At 37.6% G+C, this 11751-nt stretch overlaps 1 protein-coding gene across 3 annotated transcripts; it reads left to right on the forward strand.

The window, feature by feature from the left end:
* Window positions 1-1266: 1266 nt before the first annotated feature.
* ALKBH2 (oxidoreductase, 2OG-Fe(II) oxygenase family protein) lies at window positions 1267-2789 on the forward strand. 3 transcript variants are annotated; one of them, XM_087382769.1, is made up of 4 exons: window positions 1267-1406; window positions 1510-1923; window positions 2008-2124; window positions 2215-2789. In XM_087382769.1, the coding sequence occupies exons 2-4, from the start codon at window positions 1708-1710 to the stop codon at window positions 2749-2751; spliced, it is 870 nt and encodes a 289-aa protein (XP_087238895.1). In that variant the 5' UTR covers window positions 1267-1406; window positions 1510-1707; the 3' UTR covers window positions 2752-2789. The 3 variants fall into 3 exon arrangements, with proteins under 3 accessions (XP_087238895.1, XP_087238897.1, XP_087238894.1); XM_087382771.1 differs by lacking the exon at window positions 1267-1406 and having other exon boundaries at window positions 1421-1616; window positions 1724-1923; XM_087382768.1 differs by lacking the exon at window positions 1267-1406 and having other exon boundaries at window positions 1421-1923.
* Window positions 2790-11751: the final 8962 nt, after the last annotated feature.

Below are 11751 nucleotides of genomic sequence, written 5' to 3' on the forward strand. Positions count from 1 at the left end.
AATCTTCTTTTGGTGCTTATTTTCTATAGATCTAGCCAAATTTTTAAAAAGTATATTTAATATGATGGCAAAAATTTCCATATATATATATATATTTCTTATATAAAACTTTGTCAAATTTTCAAGGAATTTATTTATAATTTTATAATCGTAAAGGCTAAACCTGGCTCTTTTTTTAACTTTAATTTCAAATTGTGGCGAATACATTGAGCTTTTATATTTATAAGAGCATATAAACTTTCACAAGCCATATAAAACATTCGCTTATTAACAAAACTAATGTGAAAAAGTCATCCCTGCTAGAAAGTGTCATCCCCTTCTATTTTATAAAAGTAAGTATCATTGAAACCTCATATAATATAAAAATATTATCATCAATACCTCATATTATTTGCGTATTTAATAAAAAAGGATGTAAAGTAATGGTTATACTCTAACCATTACTTTAGGCAAATTTGGAGCATAGCAAATAGCATCCTAGACTATGGATTTGTCGTGTTCTCAATACTCCATTCACTACTACATGTTTGCTTAATTGAAATCTAAGGGGGTATTATTGTATGAAATCACTTCGATAGAGCAAGAATCAACATTTTCAAGTAAAAAAGTATATTCTTTGCATGAAATGAGATGAAATATCTTGCTAAATTTCTACAAAAAAGTGCTTTGGTTCCTCTTCATTCCCATGGAGTTTGAAGAAATATTGGGAGGAGAGAAAAGGGGACAAAAGGACATGAAGTTGAATTCATATGAGGGAGAGGAGAGGTCTGCAAAGGAAAGTGAGGAGAGAGGTAAAAAGGGGAGGGGGGGGGTCGAGTGGCGGGTAAACGAGTATATGTGGGAGGTTGTTACAGGTGAACAAAAAGGTCACCATCGCCCCATAGTCCAGTAAGGGAGACAAAGGGTGACCCCTTTCTAGTTTTGAAGGGCTAGAGGCCACCTAGGATGGATCCCATTAGATAATACAATCTAAGGCGGGTCTCACACTTGTCTGAATATGTGCACCCAATAGGGGCGTTTAGCTCCCATGTCCATTTGCAAAACGGATGACCAATTCGTTCAAGGCTTATAAGCCACTTGATGAGCATACATTGCCAAATCAATCAGGTTTCTTCCTTTTTGGAGCAGTGAAGAATGGTGACTAGTTCGAGCTTCGTGTGTAAAGGATCCTGAGCTTGATGGGAATAATCATCACTACTCTCATCTGAAATGGGCCTAAAGCTCACGTTGGCCTTTGAATTGAGTTGCCTAGCAAGGGCAAAGAGTTGGGCGGAAGATTGGGTGACAACATTTAAATGTAAAGATGTAACACTGAAAATAGCTGACTAAAAAAAAACAAAAAGTTGTACTGAAATGGAAAGTGCCAACTATCTTCTACCAATTTGAAGATAGCATTCCATTTTGTGGTAAGGATCCTTTCTTTCCAAAAGGAAGAACCGAACTTGATTATATAAAGGTGCTTTGTAAAATATAGGCTGCCAAAATGTTAACAGTTCTACCACTTTTCAGCTCTGGCTTGACCAGGTGCCCTGGTGCCCAACCAGTTACATCAGGCATTATCAGAGTATAGTCGGCTAGCTTTTGCCACCCGCCAGCAACAAACAAACCCAATTACTGTAAGAAGCTCAGAGTGAAATTGATAGCTTATCTACAGAGCTAATAATTCGTTTCCAATCCGTGAACGTGGTTTGACAGAAGGAACTACGCATGTCTGTCTTCCCAGGGGTACACGTGATGTCTTTGAATCGTGAAAAAGACCTTCTAGCATCAAAAAAACGCCTTGATTTAGGGGATGGTTCAGAGGTACTTTATCTTGAGAAGTTTTTGCATGCAAAGGAGGCCTGCACATATTTGGAAAAGCTGGACGGAGAGATTCCATGGATCAGGCCAACTCTGTTTGTCTATGGTCGGACCTGTGAACAGGTTAGTACCCAGATATGTCAATTATCTGAGGTTGGAAATTTATTTCATTCCTCGTTGAACCCCAATTTTTTTGTCACTATACAGCCGAGGGAAACTTGCTATGTTGCTGATGAAGGGCTGCCGGCCTATAAGTACAGTGGCTATCAACCTATTGTTTACAAGTGGGATGACTTCCCATCATTGAAATACATCTTAAATCGTGTAAGTTGAACTATTACTTTCCCTATGAGTTTGAAATTTATCAGCAGCGACATTAACTGACAGAAGGCTTTGTTTGAGTATTGCTCTCAGGTGCATATGGCATTGCCTGGGTGTGTTTTCAACAGTGTTCTGCTCAATAGATACCGAAGTGGCAATGACTATGCTGCATGGCACTCTGATGATGAGAAAGTGTATGGATTAACACCAACCATTGCATCAGTAACGTTAGGGAAAGAGAGGGAATTCTTGATCAGAACGAAAGCAAACAGAAACGTAGTAACAAAAGAAGTAACAGATGCTTCTTCCAGTTTGTTCAAACCGCCAGTCCCTACGGGGGAACTGGCAAAGAAAACTGGAGCTGTCAATGCATTCGATGTGCTTCTTGGAAAACCACATTCAGAATCAAGCAGATTAAAGAGAAAACCTTCATCTGATTGGAAGGTAATAGATTTTGGTGTTGTAAAAAGGTCATCTGATCAATTATACTCTTTCATGTTAACGAGTGGCTCTTTGCTTGTAATGAGAGGCTACACCCAACGAGACTGGGAGCACTCAGTCCCAAGGCGCAAGCGAGCTGATGGTGTACGTATCAATCTTACATTTAGGTATATTGTTAGTAAAAGTTAAGGACCCAAGCTTAAGATAAATTTTGAAGGAATTGGAAATTCAAAGCTGTTTGTGAAGCTTGAAGAGTAAGTCTATATACTATTTATTGGTATAGGTAAGAGTGTGTATTTTTTCCATCTGAATGCTCTGTGCCAATTTGACAACCAGAGCAGTGCAGCTGTGTGCAAATATGCCTGTATGGGGTGTGCCCAAAGATGCATCTGGTATTTTAAAAGGGGGAGGGGGGGCACTCGCACGGACAAGTGTGTATGCATGAGGAGACAATGGATGAGGAAAGGATGAAGGTATCAAGGCTTAACGCTAAAAAATATTTTCTACTTGCATGCAATGTCTGCAAGTCCATGCAAACAATTGCTACTGGTGTGTTTAATTTCAATGGCTTTTGAGACCATTTGACCAAGCCAGCTCGCTGCACACAACACATTCCCCCTGCCCCTGCCCTACCACCCCCCTTTTCATCTTCCACTCAAGTCCAAGTCAAAAGCAGGATACACACATCTTTCCCCAGTAGAGTTCTATATGTTATGTCAAATTTCTCTACATGCAGCTTCTGTGATGTCAAATTTCTCTACATGCAGCTCCTGTATTTATTTCACAGAATAGGGAATGTTGCGTAAAGGCATCTGTGATTTGAGTGTGATACATGGTGATTTGCGCTTTCAATCCAGCATTTGCTCCCGATTTGGCAGTGCATATCACAACACGTGATCCAGGAGGCATACTATACAATGCTTCAAGGCAGAGTATCTGCAAGTTTACATGCAGTTTCAGTGTAAAGCAGGAGCAAGAAGCAAACTAGTAGGACAGGGAGCCCTAATTCTTGGGGCCCATGCTTCTACTATGTGGCAGGGTAGACTGCCTTTTTCAACCTTTTCTAGATGTCAGTGGTGATGCTAAGCTGGCCAATCAAGAACCATTTAGTGTGTGTGCATGTGCACGCATGCACCCTCGCGTGTATGAGCGGGCGCGCACGCGTGCGTTGTGTAAAATATTTGAAGGTTAGAGAAAAATGAAGAATATAATTGATTTTTTGGCAAAGGGATCTACACATTTTATTGACCAAATTTCCCCTTGTAGTGGTGTTTTAGAAGCTTGTTAGAGCCAAGAGATTAGCGAAGTATTGTCCCAGTGATGGTTTTATTCCAGGTCAGCAAGTAATCCTGTGTTTGAACTAGCAGCGGGCTTGCATGCATGCTACATGGTGTCATAGCTAAGATGAGGTTGAAAGTTTCTATGAGGAGATTAAGTGGCACTTTATAGGCATGGCTAATGAGGATAAATAAGGTTTGTATATGTCATAAATTCACATCTCCCACTTCCCTTTTCCCTCCATGTTCCCCATGTGAATGATCTTAAACAATACAAGCACTAACATCCAAATAATGGAATGGATGATATGGAATTATTCCCTCATGGAAAAAAGTGGACCGTGACTAGATTTTGAGAGCAAGTTTGGGAAGGTTCCCCAAGGTTGGGCAAGGACCCAAGAAGCATGTTATATGCTTCGTCCCTGGTTTCAGCCATCGCATACCTTTATGGATGCCTTTAAATTTTTTCATTTTCCATATTAAAGGAGAGGGACTTGCACCTTGAGTGGGCAATAGTGTACATGTGATATCCAGGAGTTCATGAGGGGGGAAATTTTAACAAGCAACAAGGAAATACCAAAGGAGACAAAAAAGGTAGAAAGGCTTTGTAAAAGACATGTAACATGAAAACTCAACCATGCATTGTAGAAATGTATTCAAGTAGTACTTAATGGAGAAATTGTTGTGTAAGAGATGACAAATAAGAAGGTAAAAGAGTAGAATGAATTTCAAGAACTATAAATAGATAAATAATTTTAGCAAAACATTAATATTTGGTGATTATCTAGGTGAAAATGACATTTTCTATTAAATCCAATGTTAAAATCATGTTTAAACAATGCATTTTGATAATGTCAAACAATAAACAGTCATGTTTATACTCAAAACGATTAGAATGCAACTTTGAATGTGAAGCAAGTAGTCTAAGGTTCAAATCCTAAAGGCATGTGTAGGACACTAAATTTTGGTTGGGCACATATCCATGTGGTGGGTGGTGCATAGTCATGCAGTAGGCATGTAGGGCCAACTATTCTATGTTGGTCCTTGTGCATACCTACATTGGAACCGAATTGCCGTATGGTAGTCGCATGTTCAACTACCTTCCCTTCCACTTTCCAAGGATTAGGTTCATTTTGACTTTTGTAGCCCCTTAGGACACATGGTTGTATCCTCACATAGTACATGTGTACATATTTAAAAAATGTGGTTTATTTAGGACACATGGAAGCACATTATTAGTCCTCAATCTTGGTGGCTTGGGGGCTTCATTGAATGTAAATCCTCTAAATCACATGCATTCAAGGCCTAATTTAAAAGTCCCTTATTTGTGATTTTTTCATGAATAAAATGAACCCTTTTTCTATTCAATCTGTGAATACCCCCTTTAAATGGTATCCTTTTGTATCTAAAAAATGTGTAAAAAGAAGATTTCTAAAATCGCTTTTGTTGAACCCACGTGCTCAAATATTTATGAGTGACCCCCTGAGCTTGGTTGATTTATCTCCAAAATCCATGGTCTTTCTTGAGCATAAACCATAGTTTTTCAAATTGAGGCCACCTATTGCCCTAGGCATAAGTAAATGTGCATGCCACCTATTGGACCACAAATAGGAGCATTTCCATTGGTCCACCTCAGATCCCTCACTAATCACCTGAGTTTGGGAAACACTAATTTGGGGCCCTTTTAAGACCGCAAGTCTCCCCTAGTGGGCATTTCAGGCTTTCTATGGTCTTGTTGCTTGAGGGATAAGGTCAATTTTACAATAAAAATTTTAAAAATTCATGCTTGAATACTATTTGACATATTAAAATATGAGATAAATGGTGCCTAGAAGAGCTTGTGAACAAGGTCTCGAGAGGGATAGAAGAGTGATATGAAGAGAAAACCATGTGATTGCATGAGAGTGATCTGTTTGGCTGAGTAAGATTGAAACTATGACATGTGTTCTTGAGTGGATAGGATGGATCATGTAATCTTGCCTTTATATTGTGAGGCATTCCCCTATTGGATATTGAGTTACACTTGGGCCTTGGTCCACTTGGTGGTCAGATTGCTGCATACTTCAAAGAAGTGATGCCATATGCAATATGTAGGATTTGTTCGATGAGGTGCAGAAGTTGAGTGTTATACATGGGAAAGGTTTGCACTATTGCCCTAAGGATTTTGTGGATAATGTACTACTACTTGGTTTTGAATGTAGCTCATTGACGCTTTGGCTTTTCCTTAACCATGCTAGATCAAAATTGTGGTAAGAACATTTGTATAGAGACACATATGTAGGTAAGTAATACAAGGGAATCACTTGTGGTAGGCGTTGGTATACTGATTGGGCAAAGGAAGAGCCACTTGCATGTGTTGCAAGAACATACAGAGTGTAGGAGGACAATTTGGAAGTTGCTTCTACTAGGAACAACTCACAAGAGATTAGTGGGAGTAGGGAGAGGTATGGGCAAAAGGGATTGGCTCCTAGGGCGCCAACTCAGTATGTAATATGTTACTACCCTCGTCCAAAATCCAAGGTATGGCGGGACAAGGTCCCTATATAATATGCATGGATTTCCTTTAAAATTTTTAAATATGCAAGGGAAAATTATGAAAATTTTATGTCCCCCCTCCAACAAAAGATAGAGTATATACCTTGAAAAATATGCAATATTTTTAGATTTGTATATATTTTTCATAATATGTGAGGCCCAAGAGGAAGGGTCTTTTGGATAAGGGGGGGTAAAATAAAAAATACACTAAAATATGAAAACCCATCGCCTTTCAAATCAATGTAACTTCTTCATGTGTTACCCAAATTTCAAGGGTTAAAGACATATTTGAAGCTCTTTTAGTGTAGAACATAACCATGCTAATTTGAATAATTTCTACTCATGGCATACTATTAAATTCATCTCATACTCAAGATTTTGATAGGTTTTCTTATTTAAGGGAGTTGGCACCCCAAGGATTGGCTTGGCCATGAGAAGAAGTGGCAGGGGCATCTGGGTGGCTATTTCAGAACAAATTGGGGGGAGAGGAATTCAAAGAAAAGAATAGGACAGGGCAATGCGCCGACTCTAAGTAAGCCGGCTTGGGATATGGACCCATCATCCGAGTTGTTCCCTATTGCATTCTTAGTGACTATTGTCTTGACCTCCTTGATAAGCACTATCTTTGAGCCAATTGTTTTTGTTAATGTGGTCAACATGTGAGGCTTAGTGGAAGATTGTGAGGCAAATATGGGGCCGGCGGGCCACCTTGGCCAGTTTGATCATCTTTGTTGTCTGGGCCTCATCCCATCAAGTGAGCATGGTGGGGTTCTCATCCAGAACTAGTAACTTCTGTATTAGAGTTTGCATCTGCTCTAGTGTTGCCATCTAATCATATAGAGAGATGCTTTAACTCATTCAAAATAAAAAGGTGCAGTGTGATGCACTTTTCTTATTCAAATGAATATCTGGTGCTACTCCTTCCTTATTCACACTGCTCCTTCTTGCTTGCCTACCTGTCGATCAACTTGTGTGGGTGTTGGTATAGGTAAGTTATGTACTTTTTTTCATCTCAAACTGGTACTCATATCTATGTCGAGAGTTAGGTGATGCATTCTAAGTTTAATGTTTAGATATGTTTGCATAAATGCTCAGTGTGGCACTCATCTCTTTGTTGATAGTTGTGTGATACAGTCTAAGTTTAATTTTTAGATATGTTTTCATTAACGCTTAGTCTAGCACTCATCTCTCTCTTGAGAGTTGTGTGATGTAGTTTGAGTCTAATATTTAGATATGTTTATATAAATGCTTGGTTTGGAAATATCTCTCTCATGAGAGTTCTGTGATGTATTTTGAATTTAATATTTAGAAATGTCTGCATAAACGCTTAGTCTAGCACTCAACTCTCTCTTGATAGTTATGTGTTGTTGTGTTGGCATAAATGGTTAGTCTTCGTTGAACATTTAGAAGGTTTGGTAATTATATTTTAAACTTATAAACTGGTACTCACCTCTCTTGAGAGTTGTGTATTACTGATTGGGTTGAAATGTAGAATTGTTTAGAGTTTTGGTTGTCTATGTCCTATGCTAACACTTGACCTAGGCAAGACTAGTGTGTGTCAATCTGTGGGGTTGTAATTTATGAAATTGCTTGCATTTTCTTTGTCATTAATGGCACTGAGTTTGATTTGAATTCTATGTATAGGCTTCATCGTTACATATTAGATAACCCACGCGGGTGAGAAGAGGAAGGTTGAACATTTAGATCTTACTTAACCCTAGAAGAAGGTTTTGAAGAATAAGAATGCGCAACTCTTAATGAATGTAAAGACATCATTGAGACTACTTTCAACGATGGTCAAAGAAGCATGCAAGATTTTGTGAAGACTATGGGAGAGTGTGGAGTGAGGGTCTCGCGTGAAAATTTCTAGATGTCTTCTCCAATGAAGCTAGAGATCAATATGTGCACCACTTTGCCCTAGAGAGTCGACGATGTCTTGGTCAAATAGTTTGAGACATCATGCCTACGACACTAACCGGGAGGGTTGGACCATAGAGTCTAGCATCACATATATCAAGAATGCATCATGGTGCACCTTTAAAGGAAAAGGAAATGCCTCATCCTCCATTCCACTAGTGCACCAACGTCCCCCATAGCCAAGTTATTCCACTATCCCCACAAACACCATAATTTGCCTTTCCACGTCCTCCTTTCCATGTACATCTTCATACTCCACATCTCATAGTTGTCCCCCCATTCATTGCACATGTTCATTCACATCCTCTGCCATATACACAACAATGATGCATTCCATTCATTGCAAGTTCACCATCGCACACTCTCACGTTCACACCCACTTTATGTTCCTCTCTTCATTGCACATTGTCTAAGACAACAATCACACAACATCATTGTATGTTCAACTGCATGTTCGTTTGTGCCTCCTGTCACACATCTAGATTGTTTTCCCTCTCCCTCACACTTGTTGACACATACACATGCAGTCATCTTGCCTTCGCCCCACCAATAGAACTAGTAGGACATACTGAAGCCATAATGCATTCATAGCCTACTTGAACTGCAATGCTAGATTGGTCAAAATTTGTTCTTCTCCAAAGGCTAGATGTGTGGTTCACACCCCACATGAATGTGTGGACATAGATATGAGTGGAAAGATTAGCTTATGAAATATTTGTATCAACTCATTCAACCCTACAAAGATTTATGCTTGCAAGGTGTTGAATCATGGAAAGACATCCAAGGGTTACAAGCAAAAGCTATGGAGGAAGCCTGCATCCCATGGGATTATATTTGGTGACTCAAGTCAGCAAATATTATCCCAATTGCACTCTTGGCAATAGAGTTTACAAATGTTCATGATTAGCTAACACACTTAAAGATTAGTCTGTTAGTAGAATTAAATTTTTAATATAAAAACTAGTAAGAGATGGTATAAATCATGTTTAAAGAGAACTAAGTCTCAATCTCAAATCATTGTTACTAACAATATGCCTCTCTCAAATTTATCTTTATCCTCACAATCATAAATTAAAAAATCCTACAAAATAGCAGGATAACTCCATGAAACTAGCTAATTCTTCATTTCAAAATAAGGGGGGGACGGAAAATAGCTAAAGACATCTTATGCACGATGCTTCAAAAATGATAATCAATGTGACAATAAATGCACCCAAATAAAACTACGCATATTTGCCAAAAAATCTTCAAGCCATTTTTTGAGTATCTTGAGAGACATAATGGATAGGAGCATGTGTACTCTTCAATCACTTTACATATTCTCATATCCATCCCCTCACATGCATCATATAATATTCTATATTGCAATTAACACAGGTACGATATCGGCGGTCTCTTTGACTTCTTTTTTCTCACTGAGTAGCTCAAGCTCATCCTCTTCTTCACTAAGAGCACCCTCAACACTATATATTTTACTTAATTATTTTTCATCAATTCTTTGATGCATTGACCCACTTTGTTGCCCTAGCTGCAACATTGGATCCTTTCAATAGCCATAGATTTTCAAAGCAATAAAACAAGTCATTAGCTCTTGCTGGTTTTAACTAGCTATATCTCTTTCGCATCCCTTGGAATGAATACAATCATATGCACTCCAATCTTGCAAGAACAAATGGATCAACACCTTTGATTCTTTCCACATTCTTCAAAATGAACCTGACTGTATAAGATGTGCACATTTATTACTGGGTACTATATATTGAGTCTTTTTCTCAAGAAAATTTTCCCATCATTTGTAAGCAATAGTCTTGACTAAAGCTTGATTCACTTCTAGCAATCTAGTGAGCACAAGAAATATGTGAAAAATCTAGTCTAACAAAATGATAGTAGTTTCTTCATTTGATTGCTCTCTAAACACTTTGTGCAAGTATTGATGGATCTTTAGAAAACTAACAAGATTGTTAGCATCGTACACTTGTCAAGCCTCATATGTACAAACCCTATTTATCGTGTGCATTCAAGGCCTATTTGTAAAATCCCTTATCTATCTCTATTTTTTTTCCAAAAATCCTTTTTATATCACCCTTATGTATGTGAAAATGTGAGAAAAAATGAAATTAAATATATCCTTATGTTGAACTCACATGATACTTACATTTATTAGTGAGTACCCCCCATGAGGGTTGAATAAATACCAATTGTCCGATTTATTTAAACAATAGGTTGAGATTATGAGAACCACGGTGCAACCATGTCAACATGAGATAAATTTTCATGATGATCTCACCTACAATATTATATAACTTGATGCATTAATTGTTACTAATGCAATAACATTTTAGCCACCACAAATCTCAAAAATTGATCTTTTGTATACTTTGTAAATGTAAGCTGCATTTATTTTCTTTTAGAGAAGTACCAATATTGTCTAAAAAATTATTCTCTTTGCGGTAATGCACATTACATTTATTAATGACATGGCTCTTTTGCTAGTCCTCCCAACAAAAGAAAGATGTAGAAATAAAATCAAGGATCTTTTTTAAAAAACATTCTGCCACTGTTTTTTTGACGTAATCAAGATGCACCATCCTCATTTTCTCTTAGAAAAATCTTGGTCTAATCACATGTATTGAAGGCATTATGAAATGTCTCATCCATCATGACATTGAATGGTATGCCAATCCTTACAAATGCTTTTGTCCATCTCAAGTGCTCTTCACACACTCTTTATCTCAAAAACTCCATGGATGATTCTTCTACTTTTTTTCTCTTTTTGACTTGACTCTCATTTAAGGCATCACATATGACCGTTGACCCATTTTCCATTAGTTTTATATCCTTGACATGTGCTCGTGTGTGTCTTGCATTGAGAAGCTTTTCTACTTTCACATTTTCATCAACATTAGTGATAACATTGACACTACTAATAGTCCTTATTAAAGTAGTATTTACCACTCTTTTTACCTTTTCTTGCACATGGATGCCACATCAGATGGAGGGCATATGCAAGCTTCAACATCTTAGCTAATTCCTAAGAAATGTTGCTTAATGTGTGTAACACCACCAATCCACAATATCTACATTGCACTTGAGAGATTGAGGCATGCATTTTTCATATCTCCATGATGTATGACCAAATCTTGTCATGCACCATGCTTATAAAGTTGCAAACAAAAACATAAATGAGAATCATAATGTTAACAACTTGTCTAAAAGAACCAGACATGAAATAAAAATTTGATTAAATGCATTTATCTCACATTTATTGACATAAAGTGTACTAATGAGAATATTTAAAATGAAATAGGCATATTCATATGATTAATTTTCATTCATTATCATACGATTGAAAGAATGCAAAAAAGTGTAAGAAAGAAAAATATTATGCCATCAATCACATACTATTAAAAGAATAAATTATATTCTTTCAAATAAAGTGTAAGAATGCAAATTATTATAA

The sequence above is a fragment of the Dipteris shenzhenensis genome, chromosome 12, assembly GCF_047967505.1.
Source record: "Dipteris shenzhenensis isolate YYH24624 ecotype China chromosome 12, Dip_SZ_1.0, whole genome shotgun sequence".
NCBI classification, from domain to species: Eukaryota; Viridiplantae; Streptophyta; class Polypodiopsida; order Gleicheniales; family Dipteridaceae; genus Dipteris; species Dipteris shenzhenensis.